The 22,276-nt window shown below is 46.4% G+C and overlaps 9 protein-coding genes across 9 annotated transcripts; 2 read left to right on the top strand and 7 right to left on the bottom strand.

Moving 5' to 3' along the window:
- Positions 1-116: 116 nt before the first annotated feature.
- On the top strand, positions 117-1,570 carry DFL_005669 (uncharacterized protein; the record flags this gene model as incomplete). The annotated part of the gene is made up of 3 exons (XM_067634962.1): positions 117-402; positions 463-1,105; positions 1,165-1,570. 3 exons carry the CDS (start codon positions 117-119, stop codon positions 1,568-1,570), a joined length of 1,335 nt encoding a protein of 444 aa, XP_067489441.1.
- A 1,597-nt stretch (positions 1,571-3,167) lies between these two features.
- On the bottom strand, positions 3,168-4,130 carry DFL_005668 (uncharacterized protein; the record flags this gene model as incomplete). Its single annotated transcript, XM_067634961.1, has 5 exons — positions 3,168-3,260; positions 3,347-3,412; positions 3,487-3,731; positions 3,789-3,861; positions 4,056-4,130. The coding sequence occupies 5 exons, from the start codon at positions 4,128-4,130 to the stop codon at positions 3,168-3,170; spliced, it is 552 nt and encodes a 183-aa protein (XP_067489440.1).
- Positions 4,131-6,057: 1,927 nt separating this feature from the next.
- Positions 6,058-8,188, bottom strand: DFL_005667 (uncharacterized protein; the record flags this gene model as incomplete). The annotated part of the gene is made up of 4 exons (XM_067634960.1): positions 6,058-6,480; positions 6,556-6,970; positions 7,034-7,708; positions 7,797-8,188. 4 exons carry the CDS (start codon positions 8,186-8,188, stop codon positions 6,058-6,060), a joined length of 1,905 nt encoding a protein of 634 aa, XP_067489439.1.
- Positions 8,189-9,238: 1,050 nt separating this feature from the next.
- Positions 9,239-10,156, bottom strand: DFL_005666 (uncharacterized protein; the record flags this gene model as incomplete). Its single annotated transcript, XM_067634959.1, has 4 exons — positions 9,239-9,301; positions 9,375-9,620; positions 9,693-9,805; positions 9,994-10,156. 4 exons carry the CDS (start codon positions 10,154-10,156, stop codon positions 9,239-9,241), a joined length of 585 nt encoding a protein of 194 aa, XP_067489438.1.
- A 1,703-nt stretch (positions 10,157-11,859) lies between these two features.
- DFL_005665 (uncharacterized protein) lies at positions 11,860-12,826 on the bottom strand (the record flags this gene model as incomplete). Its single annotated transcript, XM_067634958.1, has 4 exons — positions 11,860-12,039; positions 12,097-12,371; positions 12,458-12,609; positions 12,666-12,826. 4 exons carry the CDS (start codon positions 12,824-12,826, stop codon positions 11,860-11,862), a joined length of 768 nt encoding a protein of 255 aa, XP_067489437.1.
- A 2,060-nt stretch (positions 12,827-14,886) lies between these two features.
- Positions 14,887-15,392, bottom strand: DFL_005664 (uncharacterized protein; the record flags this gene model as incomplete). Its single annotated transcript, XM_067634957.1, has 3 exons — positions 14,887-15,160; positions 15,238-15,263; positions 15,390-15,392. The coding sequence occupies 3 exons, from the start codon at positions 15,390-15,392 to the stop codon at positions 14,887-14,889; spliced, it is 303 nt and encodes a 100-aa protein (XP_067489436.1).
- A 1,093-nt stretch (positions 15,393-16,485) lies between these two features.
- On the bottom strand, positions 16,486-17,309 carry DFL_005663 (uncharacterized protein; the record flags this gene model as incomplete). The annotated part of the gene is made up of 4 exons (XM_067634956.1): positions 16,486-16,692; positions 16,761-16,849; positions 16,923-17,163; positions 17,235-17,309. 4 exons carry the CDS (start codon positions 17,307-17,309, stop codon positions 16,486-16,488), a joined length of 612 nt encoding a protein of 203 aa, XP_067489435.1.
- Positions 17,310-17,796: 487 nt separating this feature from the next.
- DFL_005662 (uncharacterized protein) lies at positions 17,797-20,247 on the top strand (the record flags this gene model as incomplete). The annotated part of the gene is made up of 1 exon (XM_067634955.1): positions 17,797-20,247. One exon carries the CDS (start codon positions 17,797-17,799, stop codon positions 20,245-20,247), a length of 2,451 nt encoding a protein of 816 aa, XP_067489434.1.
- Positions 20,248-21,108: 861 nt separating this feature from the next.
- On the bottom strand, positions 21,109-22,275 carry DFL_005661 (uncharacterized protein; the record flags this gene model as incomplete). Its single annotated transcript, XM_067634954.1, has 1 exon — positions 21,109-22,275. The coding sequence occupies one exon, from the start codon at positions 22,273-22,275 to the stop codon at positions 21,109-21,111; it is 1,167 nt and encodes a 388-aa protein (XP_067489433.1).
- Position 22,276: the final 1 nt, after the last annotated feature.

Genomic DNA, 22,276 nt, shown 5'->3' with positions numbered 1-22,276 from the left:
GCTATCCTATCTCTTAATTCCCATATCTTCATCTTTCAATTCCCATACTTCAAATTGGTTTTTAAATTTTTATTTTTTTTTTAAAAAAAGCAGTGGGTTGAATTCGATAGTAAAAAATGAGCGACGAAGAACCCTTAACATTCCTGCCCCTAACCTTCTCCCAAGCCGATGCCAACGCCTGCGCAACTCATCTCATCTTGACCCTCTTCCCCGACTGGGATCCCGCCCACCTCGACTTCATCCGCTTCACCGACGGCATCACAAACACTCTGCTCAAATGCGTCCACAAGAAAATCACCCACGATCCCGTCACCGGTGCCGAGAAGGTCTCGATCGATGAGATGGAATCTGCCCTTCTCAGGGCTTACGGGAAGGGTACCAATGTCCTCATCGATCGTGGTCGTACGTACTCTTTTGAATACTCCCAATTGAATATAATCGAAAGACTAATGTAAATGACAGGAGAATGCCAAAACCACTTCTACCTCGCCCTCCACTCCCTAGCACCGCCTCTCCTCGCCCGCTTCAACAACGGTCTGATCTACCGCTTCGTCCCCGGGCGCGTGACCTCTCCCGCCGACCTCTCCCTCCCAAAAGTATACACCGCAGTCGCAAAGCGTCTAGGACAATGGCACGCAAAGATAGACACCAAAGGTCTAATGGACGCTCTCGAACTCATGGGTCCACGCCGTCGTATCTCCCCTGACAGCGGAGTACCAGAATTGGTCTACGACGACATCATCGAAAGTGACGAAGAAGCTTTCCTCCGTGAAGGTGGCAACAGCGATGGTGAAGAAGAGGAAGCCGTTGAAGAAAAGGGCATCAAACCGGGCGAATCAGAACTGTGGCTTACTCTTCAAAAGTGGATTTCAGCACTTCCGGAGCAGAAGCCCGAGGAGGTCGAACAGAAGAAGGTGTTGAGGGATGAGTTGGAATGGATTGAGGGTAATACCGGTCTTAGCGGTTTGGGAGAAATCGTATTCGGTCATTGCGATCTGCTCAGCGGGAATGTTATCGTATTACCGAAGAAGGAGAAGAGGACTGGGTTCTGTCCGGCTGATATCGGGAGTGCCGAGGAACTTCAAGTCACTTTTATCGATTATGAGTATGTCCTTACCACTTGGCCATCTTAGAGGTTCAATTCCGACTAATTATAAAAAATAGATACGCCATCCCCACCGAACGCGCCTTCGACATCGCCAACCACTTCTCCGAATGGACCGGCTTCGACTGCGACTACAACCTAATCCCCACCTCCTCAACCCGCCGCTCCTTCATAAAATCCTACCTCGAATCCTTCACCTCCTTCAAAACCGACGGCTCTACAAAACCACCAGAAGTAACCGAAGAAGAAATCGAAAAGGTCATGAAAGAAGTCGATGGTTTCCGTGGAATTCCCGGATTTTATTGGGGTATCTGGGCGTTAATCCAGGCTACCATCTCACAAATCGATTTCGATTATGCTGCGTACGCCGAGTTGAGGTTGGCGGAGTATTGGGATTGGAAGAAGGCTTATTTGAATGAAGAGCGGGAGGAGAGTTTGAGGGAGAGGAGGTGGTTGAGTTTGTAGACACCTTCCTTTTCACACTCTCTCGTCGACAACATATCATGCTCGAGCAGTGCCATTGAAGCCGGTACTATAAAGAATAGGAGGAAGATATATTTTCATTTCATTCCATTCATTCATTTCCTCATTCATTTTTCTAGAGGCGTTTCATGCTGTTCTCAACAACAACGATTTGATGTCTAAAGATACCCAACCATTTACTTTTACTTCTTTTTCACGGCCATTGCCTTTGCATATCTATTCACTTCTTACGCAGCGTTATTTTTTGTGTGAAGTTCCTGTCTCATGGAAATCGTGGTCTTCTTCTGCTTTTGAATTTTGAGCGATTGGGTGTTCAACAGACCGGTTTTTTTACTGCATGGCCAGTGTTTTTTACACGAAATGATGAAATAAAAATTGATGGACTTCATTAGTTATATCGAATAATAGCTATACTATAGTCATCAACCTAAGTCGAACCATGCATACCCGCCGACAAAACGTCCTACTGTTAACCATAACTATCGAACATCCAACCCCAGACTTTACGATATCCGGCGTATCAAGCCCCCCTCCACTTCTTCCTCTAGATTGAACAACAAACCGTGTCCTTAAGCCGTTGCACCGTCCTTGTCATGAAAAAAATCGATCCCGCGCGGCCATATGATATGATATGATACGACATGACATGATATACCATGACGTCAAGGAGGAACGGCTGGTATATGGCTCCCAACCAATACCCTTCCGGCTTAATCCCCTTCAAAGATGTCACATCTTATATTCATGTAGAAAAAGAGGATACGTATACCGAAAGCGCACAGACCGTAGTCACAAGTGCATTTCATGCAACGGGGGAGAGGGATTCGAAGCAATGTGCATCTCGGGTCGAAGTCTCATACCGGGATGGTACCATCAAATTTATGACGCCTACGAGGAGGAGAGCCGGGGTCACTCGACCAGAAGAAAGCCTTTAACACAGATATATCTAAATATCAACTAACATCCAAAGAGCATAGCGATCAAAAAAAGAAGACGGGTCCAACAAAAACACAAGCAGCACAGCAGCAGACTAGATCATACAGAGAAGAGCTATCGGGAGGTTAACTAAAGGGTAGTAAGTAGAGTAGACTCCGTTCCTTCAACAAAAATAAGGACACGCACGGTCATACTGAATTCAAATTTGATGAAAGCTAGTAAGAGGGTAAAAAGAGAAGAAAAAAAAGCAGCACCGCACCGCAAGTTTTCAATCCGGAGAGAAAAATAGTAGAGGAATAAAAGGAGAGGGGAGAGTAGGGGGGTATTCAGAGAATTTGAAGAAACAAAAAATGCTTGTAATTATCTTTATCTTCCCTTTTCCACTTCGAAAGAGAGCATAACAGGTATATTAAAAAACAATTGGCAGAGTTAAACAATCTTTTCCTTTTACCCCCCACTCCCTCCGATTCCTCGAACAAGAGCCCGTCTAGTGCTTTTTTTTTTGTCGTTTCGTGGTCGTCAATATCTCGTTCATCGTGTGGTAGAATTTCCGAGGAAGAAAAGAGGAAGATGGAAGTGTAGGAGAGAGAAAATAAGTTATGTAGGAAGAAAGCGAGAAGAAAAGGGCCGAGAAAGACTAAATTTACATGCCGGCCTTCTTCTTAATGTTCTGGGAGAGCCATTCCAATCCTTCGTAGAGACCGTCACCGGAAGTAGCGCAGGTTTGTTGGATGTACTGTAGTCACGATGTTAGCCTCCGTTTCAACTTTCGGTCACATTTCTCACCCGGGGAAATGGTTCGCGTAAGGTCGCGTGACGTACCCATGCTCGCTGTCTCAAGCTGTGCAATCCAAGCTTATCGGTGATTTCGGCAGCATTCATAGCGTTCTAATGATTTCCCATTCCGTCAGTTCATCATTCTCCCAATCGGAAAGGCCTGGTTATCCGTTTGTGTAACATACCGGCAAATCCTGCTTGTTGGCGAAGACCAAAAGAAGGGCATCTCGGAGTTCGTCCTCGTTCAACATTCTCTGAAGTTCCTCCCTAGCCTCCGAAACACGCTCTCTGTCGTTGGAGTCGACGACGAAGATGATACCCTGAGTATTCTGGAAGTAATGTCTCCACAATGGACGAATCTTGTCCTGCCCACCGACGTCCCACACGGTGAAGGAGATGTTCTTGTATTCGACGGTCTCGACGTTGAAGCCTAAGACACGGTTAAGAATGGTAATCAAATGGTGGGCAGGGGGACGGGGGGACATACCAATGGTAGGAATTGTGGTAACGATTTCACCCAATTTCAGCTTGTAGAGGATGGTAGTCTTACCAGCGGCGTCCTGTTGATCGAAACGTCAGCTGGGAGTTCTAGAGAAGCTTGTCCGGACGCGATGCACCCGTAGTATGGATAAAGGAAGCTTCGGGAGGACACAAGGATTACATCTCCGGAGACTTCCAAAGCTCACCACCATACAACAAATCTCACGCTAGAACAGCATCTACCAGAGAAACAGATATAGGATGATTTACTCACCAATCCGACCATAAGAATACGCATCTCCTTCTTACCGAGGATGCTTTGAAGCGCTTTCGAAATTATCATACCCATCTTGACTGATTTTAAGACCCAAACAAGGGTATTCCCGTGATATCAATAAATAAAATATATTTGGGTTGAATAGAAAAAAAATTGACTGTTCAAGAAACAAGTGAAATCGGTTAGTTCGGAATTAACCCCCGAAGTTGTGATAGGAGGAAGAAGAGGAGGAAGAAAAGGAAGCGTGGCAGGAAAAAAAAGGATGCGACTGGATAAAACAGCTGGCCAGGGCAAAATAACAAGGAGGCCAAGCTGGCGACACAAGAGTATCCCGGGATGTGTTGGACGACGACGACAAGCGGACCTGAAACCTAGAGCCTCTAGACGGGAACGGACAGGTCGGCCAAATCGACGGACGATATGCCTAGGATGACGATGCTGCTACGCGAAGCTGACTGAGCAGGGAAAGGGGTGTCTATGTGCCCTGCAATGGAAAAACGACAACGGAGAAACTCGAAGGCGAGCTAGGTGAATGACGACAGGAACAATACAGGCAGTAGGGTACAGCAGAGTCGATGAAGCGATTCAAGAGAAAGGGGAAAGGAAGGTAGAAGGAGACAACGGACCAGATGGGATACAGCTGCAAGCGATTCGTGATACGGAATTCGTTAACGGAGGTCGCGGATGGCTGGGTGGTGATGGTGTAGCAATGGATGGATGGATGAGATGGATGGGGGTGATGGGGAGAGGGAAGGGAAAAGGTGAAGTTAATTAAAGGTCGAGGTCTTGGTAAGGGGAAAGGTTAAATGCCAGCAAGACAGTAACAGAACGACTCACCGGTCTCCAGCTGCAGTATGTACGGTCCTGTCAGCTCGAAAGCACCCGACACGACAACTTTTTATTGTCAGCCAGTCCAAGTCCAAGTCAGGAGAGAAAGATAATTACTTTACTTAGCAGGTATGCACTTGCTTAGGCATGTCGCAGGCAAAAAAAATTATTTTATTTTATTTCTTCTTAGTCGGACAAAGAAGGGGCCAGAAATAACGTGATTGGTAGAATATCCTTGTTTTGGACCGTGCATATGCTGGATATCTATCTCTTGATCTCTTGATCAGACTTCCTTCTTAGCTAGCCTCCAAAAGTGCACCTCTGACCAAGCTTGAGACACCCGGGAAATACGTACTCGAATGCGTATATCTTCAGAAGAGAATACTCTGTTATCATCGATATATCATATCACTCGAGATCTAGACACCGTGGAGATAACTTGAACAGCTTCCATACCCAAGCTCGGGCTTGTGAACATGGCTTTTGCGTTGTATGTTCAGTCCTCGCAACGCAGTAGCCAAGCCGGCCGGATCCCTACTACAATAGAATACTGTCCATATTCAGGTTCGATTATACCTCCGACCGGTAGATAGATTGTAGATTCGAATATAAAATCAATCTTTGATCGATCCTTAGATCCTGTCCTCTCGGAAACTAAGGGGGAGGGTGCGGAATGCAACAAATTTCAACGCAAGTCCTTGACATTGGATATCGAGGATGTGAGAACGGATAGAACACGAGTATATTATCATCACAAACCCCCCAACAATAATCCATTGTCAACTCGGGATCGATGCCGGAGGCCATCATACCTCTTAAGTAGCCAACCCAACCAAAGAGGATCATGATATATATGTTAGACGTGATCAATTGTCTGCATTTTATTGACCTTGAGCACCCAGCAAGTATATCAGGAGACGCCGAGTCCACGTAGAGAATGCCATGTCAAAGCTAGATCGTGTTTAACATTGTCATTAAACGGCTAGCTTGTAGCTATGCATATGCATCAATATAAATACGCCGAAGTGGGTATCCAACAAAAACACCATTCCCATCTTTCGAACATCCCATCTAAAAAAGACTTACATTATCGTCCGAACCCTCTAACGGGTAGAAATTCGGTTTACGGGATAGATCCAACTTCCTGAAGCCCTATAGCCAGGTAAATATGTTACTCAACCATAGCCTCCCCGCCAGCATCCCTACCTCCTTTCTTCCTAATCCACTCCACCAAAATCCCCACATCCTCCGTAACCTCTACCACCTTCTTAACACTCTCCACCTCTGCCATCGCCACCCCTCCGTTAACGGCCAATATCTGCAGTTCCGCGTTGTTGAGTATATTAATCTCAATCTGGCTGATACTTTCGTTGTCGTATGGGAATATCAACGAATAGCCTAGTGGGAGGGTGTTCATTGATATATCGACCGGCACAGCTAGTTTAGCGGGGATGGAATCGGAAAGGAAATCATCTATGTCCATTACATCTGGTTGTTGCTGCGGTTGTTGAATCGGTTGCGATGATGGCGGTGATAGATCTTCTGGGAATGCGCTGTGGAATATTGTGCTGAAGCAGGCGTATTTTCGTAGGATCTATTACCATTGATATTAGCACCTGCCATGCCTAAATCGGAATGCAGTAGAAGAGAAAAAATAGGGTATACAAACCTGGAAAATAGCTCCCAGCTGCCTCGGATGCGAAAACGGAATCTCCTCCAACACTCGCCCGTACGCCGGCCTCAATGTATTCAAATTATAAGTGTGTTCTGCACTTTCCTTTTCCTTTCCTGCGTAAACCTTTCTGCCATTCACCGGTGGCTCCTTCCCGCCCTTGATCTTGGGACATAACACTCCTTCTAACGGCCCAGGCATAACCTGCGACATTGTAGATGCTCCGGCTGCATTTAGAATCTCGACTTCATCTTGCAAACTAATGACAACCGGAGGGTCTAGCTTCGCAATGAAGCGGGTGTTATTCAGTCGGGCTAGAACTTCAGATTTTGTAGCTGGTTCGTAGTTATTCAGCGGTGGTTCAATCCAGTCGATCTCGTGAGTGTCAGTCGTACCGAAGAGACCCTCCGATCTATATCCCCAACGTTAGCCATCTCTCTCATCGCTCCCACCACCATAAGAAGTAACAACCTACCCCTTCAGGACATTATCCGACACCCAATCCTCCGAATTCCTAACCGGCGTAATATACCCTTCATTCGGCAACTCATCAACATCGATCACCACCCTCCAAAACTTTCCACTCTCCTTCCCATCCTCTCGTCCTTTCCCCTTCCCTTCCTTCCTCTCACTAATAAACCTTCTCTCCTTCCAATAATCAATGCAAAACCCTACTTTGCCTCTCAAATGCATCCCCGGCCTCCCCATCCCTTTACACATGGCTTCAACCTCCCCACCGAACCTCACCACTTCCTTCTCCCAAATCTTCATCATGGAAACGTAAAGTCCCGTTACAGCACTGAAGCAATTCAGAGAAGGAAGATGGCTGAGTCGGTCTGACCTGGCGAAACGCTCGAGATTATCAGCGAATTGCGCCAGGGAAGAGGTTATACTGTAGTTCGCGGTTGAAGGGTTTGTAGCCTGTGAAGATGATGGTGGTGACGATGGCAGGGAGATGAGCGTATTTTCGAGGATTTTGGCAGCTCGGTCTGAGAATTCGGCTGTGGGACCTGAAGTTTCGGCGAAAGAGAGGGTGACGCGCGAGACAGCTGCGCCTTTGAAGTCTACATCTACTACCACTATAATACCTGATATTATCAACGTGTGAACACCTTTCACAAGTGTGGTACTATCAGTGTGATATTGCATTCTATTCAACGAGACACCGATTAGCCAAACTAACCACATCATCACAGACTTTATACGGATAGAAGATAGCTTCATGGAATAAAACTCACCCAGCTCTCCGAGCGACCCTCTTAATCCCTTCCTCCGAAATCTTCCCGGGCCGACTTTTTAGAACTTTGAGTACCTTCTTAAGCTTACTCCGTTCTTTGTCCTCCCCTCCTCCGACAACGACACCGGATCCGCTTCCATCGGCGCCTAATAACGAGTTTAACGAGTTTAGATACTTGGTGCCCGCCGTAGAACTCGCAGGAGAACCGAATTGCAAGCCACTGCTCGATAACGATGGCGCAAGCGCGGAGCTATGTGGTGACTTTTTCAGGTTCGGGTGGGGTGATGAACCAGCGAGGGCCTGTGAGACCGCTGGGGAGAAAGGAAATGTTGGAAGGTTGCCGGGGGTCATGCCGCCGTGTGGAGGGGCCGCCATTGGTGTGTGTGTGTTCATGGTGGGCGATGGTAGAGGTTTAGGCCGTGGGAGGCGCGGTGCGGTAGGAAGGGATACGCGACTTGTAGTAACGATAGTATCTCGAGCTGTTGGGACCTATAAAACCATAAAACCCATATCCAGCTTTCCAAGGCTGATCCGGTGGGGGATACGTCGCGTGATGAGCGAATGTGGAGACTTGGTGAGGTGGTGAGGTTGAAGATCTGGTTGATTGATTGGGGCTACCTATTATTAGGTGCCAAAACCGAGTTCCGAACCACGAAGGCTTGGTTCCTGCATCCCAGCAAGGGTCCTCCCCACAGTCACATCAATTGATACCAGGTCACACTTCTATAACGGACTACCCATCAAAGGTATACGAACGACTACAGACTCAATTGAATAGGAATATATAACAGCAGAAGGTACTTATTCAGAGAATCATCTGAATCGTACCAGCTTGGCAGAGTTCGAGTATGACAGTAGCATCTATATCCACAGTGGTAGTAGCCCGGCAGCCTTACTCTCCCACAGGCTGAGAGAGGACTTCAAGTAAAGGAGAAAAGACAAGAAAATAGCAATGCATGTGCATGGTAACTTTGATTCAAAAGAAGAACCATCAATCTATCACCATTGCCGCCCTGCTAATGGTGTTTGTGTTCACTCCAGGCATATCCCAGTCGCCGAATCCTGAGTTTGATATGTTGGCCATTCTCCGGCCAGAATAAACCCTCCCACTACCCTGTGAAACACTCAAGATCCCCTCTTTCCCCGAAAATAAACACAGAGAGATCCATCGTTTGAACTGGGCCGACAAACAAAAGAAAGGAGGGGGGGTAAGGGGCAAAGCGACAAAAGCTGTACAGTACGCCGATATTTTGGACAGAGACGAGAAGGAAAAACCAAACAACAGACAAAAAACGAAATGCCAGGCTTCTCAAATGACCGACGGCTCTAATTTGCTGACGGTATACAGAAACCTCGACAAGATGCTCTTCTAAACCAAACGTGCGGAAAGCAAAAACGACCCAGAAATGCGTGTTAAAAATTAAAGGAAGCCGGCTAGGATGGTTATTCGCCGTCGACCTCTTCGATCGTTTGGCTCCATGGCATAACGACTCGCATTCGATGGAACTAGCCAAGACCCAGGATTAGCTTGGTTCATACATTCGATAGAAGATATGGGTATCTGAGATCTAAGACATACACTTGGAAGCTTCGGTATGATAACACTCATCAATGCCATACAGTTGACGACAAAGAATGTTAAATCGTAATGCGTATAGTGCGTAGAGAGGAGGAATAGTAATATCGGCATGGACGTCAGGAACTTCTTTGAGGGTGTGTACTGGTCGCCATTGTCCATTTGCTCCCACATATTGAGGTTGTCATATGCACCCGAGTTGAATTCAAACGGGATACCTTGGACATAATGAAACATAAGATAAGTAGCCTGAGGTTTCGATAATGCTATGTGTCAGCCTCTGGATGTCATTGTCGGATGACATTGGTAAGGTTTACGTACAACCATGTAGGTGATATTGGTCAACGTCCAGCTTGTTTCCTGTGAAACTCCAGGTATTGTGTCATAGAATATCTTCAAACCAGCAATACATACTGGATGAATTAGCCAGGCACCTATTTTTCGTTGGCTGTTAGTAACTTTCCTGACTTCACTTTTATCTACCCGGTTCCAGGTGGATCACTTCGGGAAGCTTGGAATTCTCTCCGATCTTCCTTCCTGGGAAGCGGATACGACCCAGCTTTCAGTTCCTTCTTTTTCCAGTATTCCCGCTGTCTCCGGCACCGATGTCTCAAAAACTAACCTTTATTATTGACCCAGTTGGCATTCAGGTTCGGCAACGCGACCTGATCCGAAAGCTGCTCGATCGTCTCTGGTGGCTCAACGTAAATGATACTGCTAGACCGTCTCCGTCGGCCTTTAGATACGGAGCCTGAGTGCAGTCTTGAAGGACCACCGTCGGGCATATTCGTCGGTGAGAGAAGGGTGGCAGTTTTGGAAGCCACGGTTGCGGACTTTGGGAAGGTGAGAAGACGACGTGTATCGGCGTTTTGGCAGCCGCGAAACCGGGAAGGAAGGTTCGCGAGATACTTAATTGACGGAAGAGTGGATTACGGCACTTTTCGACGGCAGATAAAGCGTGTGAGACGGTTTGCACGAGGGATGGCGTGTCTTGACGGACTGACTGATGTGACGCCGGCGAGGACTGAAGACCTGGGGTTTTAAATGATAGACGGCAGCTCGAACAAACAGAAGGTTCCGAATAGGAGGCGATACGGACGGTCGGCGGGAGATGGCAGTTGTGGATAAGAGGAGTCGGATGGTCAGGGATGAGTGGTTGGAGAGAAGGAGAGGGGGAAGTGGAAGTGGAAGCGGAAGAAGTAGAGTAGAAGTAGAAGTAGAAGAGAGGGAGCTGAGGGACAGGAGATGAAGTGACGCAAGTTGGAAATGAGAAAGCGTTCTTGTATGGGGCACTGACTAAACCGCCACAACCTCAACAGCCATGGCTCGAAATAGCAACAGTTATATTATACTATAATACCCAAGTAGCATTCAGGAGTCTCTTTCCCCCGTAATTATAAGATTAAGTAAGTCCTTCCATCTTTTAAGATCAAGATACTTCGGTATTAACTATGGCTTCTAGGAAATGACAGCGTTCACTTTCCAGTCGACAGTGGACGGGATGAAACAAAAGCTTAGCCCCCAAGAGTGCACCCCGGCCCAGATCTCTCCCCCAGGTATTGCATTTCGAGCTGCAGAATTCGATGCCCTTTCTCTGGGGCCTGCAGAATCCCATCGTCTAATTAACTAATAGACTCTCAGGCCGTGCCTGCGGATTAATCTTTCGGTGGTTTAATTTTGGCCAGCCCGGGGCGACCCATAGATCAATATCTATCATGCACTGCAGATGCATTGCTTCCCGTCGACAACGGAATCTCTCCCATCGGCGGCTGACCAGCACCGTGACATCGATTACGACTACCTTTGACATTTTCAGCCAGGGTCCTCCGCCGCTAGCTGGTCTGCTACCGGTAACTGCAACCTAGCGACGGCACACCGGCCGGCGCGACTACGAGAGCAGAAAAAATATCAGGCCTGCTGCCTACGTACATGGCAGATGATGAATCCAAACGGCAGGATCATGATCATGCCAGTATCAAAGTGTCCGGTGCCCGGAGGAGAATCATTTCTATCAGATCAGCACAGCCGCAGCCGCTCGCCTGCTGAGACCACAGCCTCATCTCGTCCTTAGTTTGCTTTTATTTAGCACTTTAAATTGACCCACCACCTTTTCCAACACAGATAATGCAACAGTTGCGGCTCGAAGAACGACACTGCACCTCATGTTGAACGAATTCTATATTTACATACTAACTCATACAATCTAACCGAATAAGTACGATATGATTTTTTATTACGCATTATATATCCATTCTCTCCTTTTTAGACGTCGATTCCATATCGTATATCCAGTTGGTCCGTACTGGAAATACTTCAATCCTGAGATTGACTTCTTAGGGCTGATGAATCCGAAAAATGTAAATGTCTATTAAGTTAACACGACCGGAAGACATATATTCGCTATAATGTTACTTCTAGCAACGTTTACGACTCTAAGCCTCTCTATCTGAGAAGCATTTAGCGGTGCAAAGTTTGGTAGTTAGAAGTCTTAGGCGCAAGCCGAGAGAGATAGTTCCGTCAAACGTCTCTCGCCTCTAGACCGGAGAACCGACATCTTGAAATAAAGTTTAGTGCTAGGATCGTATTCAGCTGGTAGATGCGAACCGTACAACTCTCCGAGTAGAATGAAGGGGTCCTCCGTCCCTGCTGATGGTACCGGCCAGATAGGCTATGTAGAACATGTCAGGTTTCTGTCGATCTGTTCAAGAATACGGCCCTATCATACCTTGGACTGGATAACTTGTTCGCTGTTTCTGCGGGAGGCTAGTTCAACAACCCCCTTCACCCCCCGACTGGTCTTTGTGAAATTTATCAATATTACGACTGGAGCTACGCCACCACTTCCATTTAACCAAAGATCACGATCTAATTTGAGTTTCGTCCATGTCTCGCTCCATCCCACTTCCAGAACAACAGATGGGAAATTCGATCCAAAAACTCGAAACAAGCCATCCGGTTCTTTGATAGAGTTTTGGTATGGGGGGTCAAATTTGTCGAATTCTAATATATTTGTCAGCCGGTTGCTTGAAGAAACAAGGGATTGTTGTTTCAACATGGCAAGTTCTTTCAAACGGGAAGAGACTTACTTGGGGACGCAAGGACTTCGATGTCTGTTTCCGACGAGGGTGGCATTGATTCTCTCCAGGAGCAGAATGAGAACATCCAACCGAGGCCAACTTCATGAATTTCGGACGGCATCTTGACGGTTAACGTTTTAGTAAGACTGTTGAAATTATACCTGCCGAGAAGCTATTAGCGGCTAGACAATAAAATATTATCTCTCGGGTAGCAAACCGGAAATGCCTCGATTCAAGGTTGTTGATCGGGTGATACAAACTATCATAGATAGTCTCTGCGTCCGCGTCACTGACGTTTTCGAAGCTGATTGTCGAACACTCGAGAGAGGTGCTCTTGATAGCCTTGATTATGACTCGGAAGGTCTTTTCGCAATCCATTATGAAAGACTGGGGAAGGGCAGTAGGACTAGATTGAAAGTAAGGACACCGGGTTGAAAATCAACGCTATAAATATAACTTTTTGGATTTTGGGGGCCTTTCAGCTGTCGGGGACGATCAATAGCGGTTGGCCTGGTTAAATAGACGCGAACTGCCGCAGAGTGGAATTCTCGAACCTAAATTTGAGGACGCCGACATGTTAGCGAAAGCACCGATCACCGATCACGGGAGCGACTAACACGAACGGTATTAACAAAGAAATGCCGCTCTAGGGAAGAAATTTTGTCCCGTACCCAGACCTGGCGGAAGAAATTGCAGATTAAAGAGATTGCCAAACCAGATGAGGAGACGAAAGTTTGGGTTTGTATGTTCAACCCAACGCCGAGTTCTGAGTACTAACGTTGCAAAACGAGAGGGATATATAACGCGAGGTTCCGCATGCAGAATCAAGTGTCTGTATGTTCTAAGCATACCACGTAACGAACATTTCAGCGCTACGAGAAGGGAAACCAACCTTTGAGGTAGATCTATAGAGTTATCTGATCCATGAAAACTCAGTATCTCGCGGATCTCCAAGCTTTAGCCTAATTTTTGAACTATACCAGTGATCTAGGGCGAATACTGAGCAGATTCTTGCTTTTATTATTTCAGTCCATCGGATGTATTCGAAGTTGGTACTCCTTGAAGAAACTTTGAAAGAAGACCCCAAGCTTGACCTTGGACGTCAATACGCTTTAGAAATGCTCAAATTCCCGGAGTTTTACATTTTCACCACCTATTTGACCGAATGATTCTCGGGCATACATGGGATCTCGAACTTGCTGTGGAAGAGTGTCGTTATATTCCAACTTCTAGATTCTAGTCACACGTGTAACCCAAATGTACACAGCTTACATTACTTTCGACAATGTCTTTTCTTTGTCTTTTTTTAATATCAGTTTTTATTCCTTGGAGCGTGGATAATAACTCCATACGCACGCGAGTTGTAGAACGTTGGGTTTTTATATGCATATATGACCATAGACCAGGGAAATATTTCAAAGCTAAATTCGGGCTACTCCGTAAAGTTAGACTACTTGCAATCACTTTATCCCAGAAGAATTAATGAACGCTCTAATTGCTAGGGTTTTAGTTTACGGACGCTTTTTTCTGCTCAGCGGGGAGTCGAGATCATCCTTGTAGCGTATACACGTGCATCAGACGTCTTTGGATAGAACACCAAAATTTTAAAGATATTGAGAACCGAACCCGTTCTTGATATTTCTCATTGATACGAAAATTTATCCTTCAATCAAAGTAAAAATTTAATGAGAAACATCTGTAATGAACAAGGCAGCTTAAGCTACCGTCGCGATTTCCGTAAAGACTCCGGAGTTCGCCAGAACCCAGCTAGTACCTCAACATTAACAACAGGTTCGGGGTTTGACCTGTAGAGGCCGGCCTTGGATACCATCTTTAACTGTCCATGTAGACGTATGTTTCACGAATTAAGGAAATTTAGATCAATTCTCTCATCTTATACGTAAACCAAGATTTCCCAAGCCTTATAAAATCCAATAGTTTCAACGTTAGGGAGATTAAAAATCTTAGCTTATAGCCACGCAGACATGTACAATTGGAAATACATCTAAGAAAGAAGAGATATATGGGCGAAATACTTATATACACTTATTTACAAAACAACGGTACGCTGCAATACACAAAATCTCCTCTATCCTGATTATACCATAACCCAAGGCAAAACCACCCCATAAAAGCATAATAACCAATAACTTCTGCCCCACTGTGGTTCTACCCCCACCATACTCGGACTCGGCCGATCCACACACATCGCCATCCCAACCTCCAACGTCCGATTCACAGGCGGATTATAAATAAGGTATAGGATCAAGCCGCAAAGGCGATTGACGCAAACACTTCGCCCACCACTTAATATGAGCAGTATACTTAATATCCCCACCATGGTCTTCTGTAAAGTTCGTTATACATTGATATCCACAACTCGACGACGTCGAGCCGACCGTAACAACAGAGTACTGGTGATTATGCGATTTCGTTGTCTATGAGGGATTCGTTGTAGACTGGGACCCAGCATTGGTTTTTGTATTCCGTGCTTGGGGTTCGACGGGGAAGCAATCGCCTTTATACCACCGTCTAGGTATCTTCTGGTGGGTTCTGGGTTCGGGTGTAGTGGCGGGGATGGAAGTGGGAGTTGTGATCGAGATTGAGGAGCTGGCGGTGGAAGCGGGAGTAGTAGGAAACATTGTGAGAGTCTCCATATGGGCTTCTGGGTGTCTGAAACCGTGATGCATTTTGTCGTTAACTTTGTACAAACTATTTGAAGTAAATGCTAAAGTTAGTAGCTCAGTATCTTGGATATTAGATCAAAAACAGAGCTTTATTCTGCTCACCTGCTGTGATGTCTTCGCCGAGTTCTCTGGATACAAAAATTCCCAATATCAAGGACAGAGTAGAAAATATGATCGTGATCTAACAAGTTTCGGAGGAGGCTTTAAAGCTTTGGTCTATGCAGTTATGAAAGATCTTAAGATCGAAAAGATACCATCCTATGATCAGATATCAGGATATCTACTATATTAGCCCGAACAAAGTATCGGATAGCCTCATCGACCAGGGGTTATTCGGTATCAATCACATCGGACTCTGTCCTATATCGATTCCCAGATATACCCCAGCCGAACCAAAACCCTCTCGTCCGAACCCCATGCTGTGGGGTTTGGTAGAATTGGAAATCATATGAAATCCCCACTCGAAGACCAGGACTTCGTCTACTAGTATACCGCAGCCTAAAGTCATGTCTCGGACAGTTCCTCTCCGATATTCCAACGCATGTAGCACGGTGTTTTTTTTTTTTTTTTTTCAGCTTTTCTGGCGAACTTGGTGAAACTTTGGCGAGAGACATGCCCATTAGCAACGGAAATCTTATTTCCAAGACCTTTCCCCAAGGGTTGATATGATATTGTGTAATTATGGCTGATCTGATTGACCGGATATGACGGTTCTGGAATATCCAGGGAAGGGGTTGGAACACTTTTATCGAGGGGATATTATTTCCCAAGGTCATAGGATTTTTGACTACAGGACTTTATGCCATGGTATTGGATATCGTGCTTTGCATACACTAGAAAGCTTGTTTATTACAAGCGTGACTGGGCGTATTTCGTCCCATGGTTCTTTGAAGATCTTAAGACCCTGCATGTTACATTTCACTAAATCACGTAACAGTTAAAGTAGTTTCGTTCTCCGGGAAGAACTTTTCGGACCATTCCACCCAGAGACTTCACCAAAGTTTTCCCTTCTAGAAAACCTCCAGAATTTTAGGAAGGGGGAATTTATAGTGGCCGCCGGAAATATATCGGTTCAATTTAGCTCTGGGGGTTTGATATCAGATTGGGATTCGGCATCAGATGGGAAGTGGTACCTTGGTCTAGAAAGACTTTGATATGTTACCCCGTGAATGGACTACGCTGCACATGAGGTGCAAATTATGAGGAACCCAAACGTACTAACTTGGACGTTTACTTGCTTCCTAGAAGCCACAATTTTATCATTTATACAGACAACGTTTCGTACAAAGATACCTCGGATAAAAAAACGCCTTGCAGTAGTCAAGGATCCGTCTCAATATTATCAAATTATTAGGTCCTGACCATTTGCACCCTCTTACCCGCCAAGCTTTTTACTCTCCCGACGAGCTGGCCCTCTGACTCCAATGCTGCGATATCATCACTGCCGCCTATCGACTTGCCCAAAACTAGGATATTTGGGACCGTTCTTCGTCCTGTTTGCGTTAAGAGCGCATCTTGGATTTCCGAGCCATGTTCGTGGTTATCAAGTTCAACAACCTAGATATTAGTCATTAAGCAACTGTCCTATTGTACTTTATATGACGATTTGGGAGGGGAGTTCATACGAAAGGCGCTGGGGTAATTGTATATTTATCCAGTAACAATCTCTTCGCCGCCTTCGAGTAAGGGCAATAGGTTTTCGAGAATATTATAACTATTTCCCCTTCATTAGCATAATCCACCCCGTACTACCTAATAACCCCCCGAAACAAGCGTATAATGCATACTCGGACTTCTCCTCAAAATCTCATCCAACTCAGTCGCCACATCCCAAACACCCGGATTCGGAGCCTTCGCATTCGCCTTCTCCTTCGCAGCGATTTCAGCGTCCCTTAACCTCTGAGCCTTGAGTTGCTTTTCTAGTACTTCGTCTTCGCTGTCGAAGCCGTTCTTAACCGCCTCCTTGTGGCGATGTCGTTCTTCATTGTGAAGTTGTTGGGCGATTCGGCGGTCGATACGGGTTTGTGACTATTCCGTAGTATTGTCAATTAGTATTGAGGTTATATATTGTAGTGTATGGGAGAATTGGTGGTTCGTACGCCCCAGAAGAGGCAGATGATGATTAGAGTAAACGCCGCTATGCCGAGCAGCTTGACGCGACGAGCAGCCGTCATTGTTGGGTATTTTCTTTCGTTTCAAGTTGGATTCCGTCGGAGGAGTGGTAGTAGTAACTGGAACGAAGTGACATATACCCGTGCCAGGCCTTTTGAAGAAGTATGAACGAACGAACGAATGAAGCCAAGCTGCCTGGTGTCGAAATCCGAAATGAAATTATTTGGGCCAGATCGCGGTTCAGGTTCCGATTTGAAGCCAAGACCGCCTGAAGATGTCACATTGTCTTGGCGTTCCGGGAATGCGTTGCACAGAAGCCCTTGGCTTGAACTTCGCGAATGTTCGAGACGATACCATTTGACGAAGGGTTTCAGACATCATCATCATATCTTTTCGATGGAGTCTGTGGATGTCTTTACCTGTATGCAATGATGGCCTGACTGGTCCATAACTCTCTCTCTTCTATAAATTCATCTTTTGTTCCCAGTCACCTCCTTTCCTTTCACTTTACCCGACCCTTTGGCTTCAATGCTTCTATATACCCCCACCATGCTATCCCGAACGACATCCCGGCTGCCCTCAAGGGCAGCAAGAAACCTTTCACAATCCATCAAATCCCAATCCTTACGCTCACCTCGAACAACCAACCTCACCCGTACAATCCTCCCAGCGATATCAACCCAATCACTCAATCATGCCGTTCCCTTCATCTATAACCGAACCTACGCCACCCACCGTGGTCCCGTCCCACCGGGTGGCACCCACCGAATGAATCTCGGTTCCGAACCCGAAAATTCCGCATTAGAAACCTATGGCATGGACCTAACCGCTCGAGCTCGAGATGGAAAATTGGATCCAGTAATAGGACGTGAAGGGGAGATTCGACGGTGTATTCAAGTCCTCTCCCGTCGATCGAAGAATAATCCTGTGATCGTTGGTCCGGCCGGTGTAGGAAAAACAGCAATTGTGGAGGGATTGGCGTTAAGGATCGTTCAAGGCGACGTTCCGTCTTCGATGTTGAATAAGAGGGTTATCTCCCTGGATTTGGGATTACTCATTGGAGGTGCTAAGTTTAGAGGAGAGTTTGAAGAGCGGTTGAAGAATGTGATGAAAGAGGTGGAGGAATCGAATGGAGAGGTTATATTGTTCATCGACGAGCTACATAATCTCCTCGGCTTGGGTAAAGTAGAAGGAAGTATCGACGCTTCTAACTTGCTAAAACCGGCTTTGAGCAGAGGATCGTTCCAATGCTGCGGTGCAACAACCTTGAATGAATACCGAGCAATCGAGAAAGATGTAGCCCTGGCAAGACGATTCCAGAGTGTCCAAATCAGCGAACCCACAGTTCAAGATACCATCAGCATTCTCAGAGGTATCAAAGAAAAATACGAAGTCCACCATGGTGTCCGTATCACCGACGGCGCATTAGTTACAGCCGCAACATATGGCAATCGCTACATCACCGACAGGTTCCTACCAGACAAAGCAATCGACCTAGTGGACGAAGCATGTTCGGCACTAAGGCTCCAACAAGAATCACAGCCCGAGCCAATCCAAGTCCTCGACCGGGAGATCCTAACAATCCGAATTGAACTGGAATCCCTCAAGAAGGAAACAGACGTTCTTAGCGTCGAAAGACGGAAGAAACTCCAAACCCAACTTCAGGAAAAACAAGATGAAGTCGCCCGCCTCACCACCATCTGGGAAGAAGAGAGAGTCGAAATTGCCAGTATAAAGTCAACCCAAGAGCAACTAGACGCCGCCAGAACAGAACTAGATGCCGCCCAACGTACCGGCGACTTTGCAAAGGCCAGCGAACTTCGCTATTCCACAATCCCACGCCTCGAACGTACAATAAAGGACATAACATCAAAGCAAAAAGAAGGCGGACTGCTCCACGACTCGGTCACATCCGATGATATCGCAAGAGTGGTCTCCCGTGCAACCGGAATCCCCACAGAAAAAATGATGGCAGGCGAGGTCGAGAAACTCGTACAGATGGAATCTACAATCGCAAAGGAAGTCAAAGGCCAACCCGAAGCTCTAAAAGCAGTCGCAGATGCAATCAGACTCCAACGTGCGGGTCTTACAAGTCTTAACCGCCCTACGGGATCCTTCATGTTCCTCGGCCCCACAGGTGTAGGGAAAACTCTACTCGTCCGTCAACTCGCCAATTTTTTGTTCAGCTCTGAAGATGCGGTGATTCGATTCGACATGAGTGAGTTTATGGATAAACACACGGTCAGCAGGCTCATCGGCGCTCCAGCCGGTTACGTCGGTTACGAAGATGCGGGACAATTGACGGAAGCAGTAAGGAGGAGACCATACTCTGTTGTTCTATTCGACGAATTCGAAAAGGCGCATAAAGACGTCGCATTGTTGTTACTTCAAGTACTAGATGCAGGGCACCTCACCGACAGTCAAGGTCGAAAAGTCGATTTCAGGAATACAATCATTGTATTCACATCAAACCTAGGACAGAATATCCTGGTAGAAGCCCCCGAAGGAGATGAAACCGGCAAGATTCCAAATGAAATCAAAACCGCAATCACGGACGAAGTCGCAAGACACTATCCACCAGAATTCCTAAACCGAATCGACGAATTCATCATCTTCCAGAGACTATCAAAGGAATCTATCGCAGATATTGTGGACCTGAGAGTGAAAGAAGTCCAACAGAAACTAGACGATAGAAGGATTAACCTGGAGCTAGGAGATGGTGTGAAACAATGGCTTGCAGACAAAGGATACAGCGTAAAATACGGCGCAAGACCGTTACAGAGGCTGATCATGAAGCAATTGTTGAATCCACTAGCGATGAGATTAATCCAAGGCCAAATCCTACCCGGGGAGGCTGCAAAGGTCAAGGTTGCAGAGGGCGGGGAGTCATTGGAAGTTCTGGCGAATCACGAAGCAGTGACGTCTCATAACCTCCGGCATCACGAGCACGAGCACGAGCACGACGAACATGAAGAAGAACTCGACTCTGCGAAAGCGTAAAAGACTTTTACAGAGGGGATTACGAGTTGTATGGAAGATTGCATTTGGAAAAGGTGTTTAAAATTTGGTTTCTCGGTTTTTTTCTGAAAATTCGGCGTAAGATAAAAATTGGCTATCGGTTCTTCAACTCCGCGAGAAAATGGGCTGAACTTTTTTTGTATAATACTCCACACACATAAAGTATATATTTCAGATACCACCGCCCTTCATTCGGCATGTACATATCAAAACAAGCAAAAGGTTAAATAATTATAATTACCGTTACGAGTAACATGTTTTGAACATTTAAATTTTTTGGCATTAGTTTCGAGTTTTGATCCGGAGTCTTGAAATCTAGCCTCCACACTTCGCAGCTAGAGATGCCACGGTTAATACGAGTTTGCACGATCACGGTTCAAACAAAGCGGAGAAGAAAAGTCGAAGTTAAAGAATATTAAATAATTTAATTTTTTTGAAAAGAAAAAGGTATCGAAGAAAAGTAGTTTAAAGAGTACACCGTAAAGGAAAGTGGTATCAAGTATGCACAAAAAGGAGAGACCTGTAGGGGAAAAAAAGAAAAGCCCATGGATATCAATGCACGCCTGAAAGAAATCCCTCAAAAATATGTAAAGAAGCCCATCGACAAGCACTTAAGCCCTGATCGGTGAGAAGTTCCCCCTCCTCTAGACGAGATAACAAGTTAATGCATCCGGTAACAAGAGAAAAGAAGAAGAAGAAGAAATTACAAGAAAAAAAAGAAGTCGAAAGTCCTGTCCCAAAAAGAAAACGCAAAAATCAATGGCGAACGTCGACATGCATGTAGTTTTTCGTATGCACATTGATCGAGTAAAAAACATCAAACAACCGGGCCACGGGGTCTCTTTAAATCATCATGACGCTGCTCGAGTTACTTCCTCTCCGGCTGTTTCTCCTAGGAGTCTTCGGAACACCGTCGATTTGGTTATAACTCAAACTATTATGTCGGTTCCTGTAGCCTCCGAGACTGGAGCTTCGTCTCGCGTATCCACCGGCACCGTTTGATGTCCGTCTACCACTTGGGCTTCGGCTAGCACCAATACTTCCACTTCGTAATTTGGTATCATGTTTAGTCGGTGTGGTGTTTGTGCTTCCGTAGGCGATAGCACCTTGAGACTGGTTCCTCTTCTTGCGTCGACCGCGGCTGTCGTTGTCGACTGTGTTCGCGAGATCGGATTTCGTCAGACGCTCTTCTTCCTCCGGAACTTGTGCGAAACCAGGAGTCGATGTGGTAGCAGCAGAGGCGGCAGTACGGACTTTATCCATGGCCCTGTCCGCAGCGCGTTCGACGGAGAGACGCCAGGCGTTGGAGTTTGCGCGGTTGATTGTGACGGGAGCAGCAGACATATCAATTACCTCGGGGCTTTGTGGTGTCTGTTCTTGAGAGGATGGAACTGGTGGTGGAGGAGCCGTCGAAGTGGGTGCATTGGATGCGTAAGGGGTATAGCGGGGTGGCATGTGTAGACCCGCCCCAGCCGGTCGGGATGGAGAAGGGGACGAGACGCGTGAACTAGCATCCGTAGAAATGTCGAAACCCGGGGTTGGGTTTCTTGGTTCCGGGGAGCGGCTAGTACCGTAATTATGCGGGGAGGCCTGGGATGCATTTACAGAATATGGACTAGGGGTGCGTGCAAGGTTGTGGTCGTTGTTTGTAGGATCGTAAGGAGTAGGAGACGTAGTTCGCTCATCGATACTTGATTGGGCAACTCCGATACCATTGTCCGGGCCGGCGGAATCTCCACCATAGTACCCGTAGATATCACCGTTTTGACTTGTTGGGCTTGCTGGGCTTGTTGGGGAAGAATTGTTGACTTGAGGTGTGGCAGGCGTGAAGAACATCAAAGGGATGTTTATGTGTGGGCCAGGTTGACCTTTTTGTTGAAGACTCTGTACTGATACCCTAAAACTGTTTCGCGGTGTGTACTCTTCGATAGTTGCTTGCGGAAAGACAGCACTCGAAGGGCTGAGCATCAGGGACGGCCTCTGCGCCGCCTGAACGCTGCCCAACGACATT

The sequence above is a fragment of the Arthrobotrys flagrans genome (assembly GCF_004000055.1).
Source record: "Arthrobotrys flagrans strain CBS H-5679 chromosome Unknown unitig_9, whole genome shotgun sequence".
In the NCBI taxonomy this organism is placed as follows: Eukaryota; Fungi; Ascomycota; class Orbiliomycetes; order Orbiliales; family Orbiliaceae; genus Arthrobotrys; species Arthrobotrys flagrans.
Note: the sequence above shows the minus strand (reverse complement) of the source record. Positions and strands in the feature narration are given on the sequence as shown.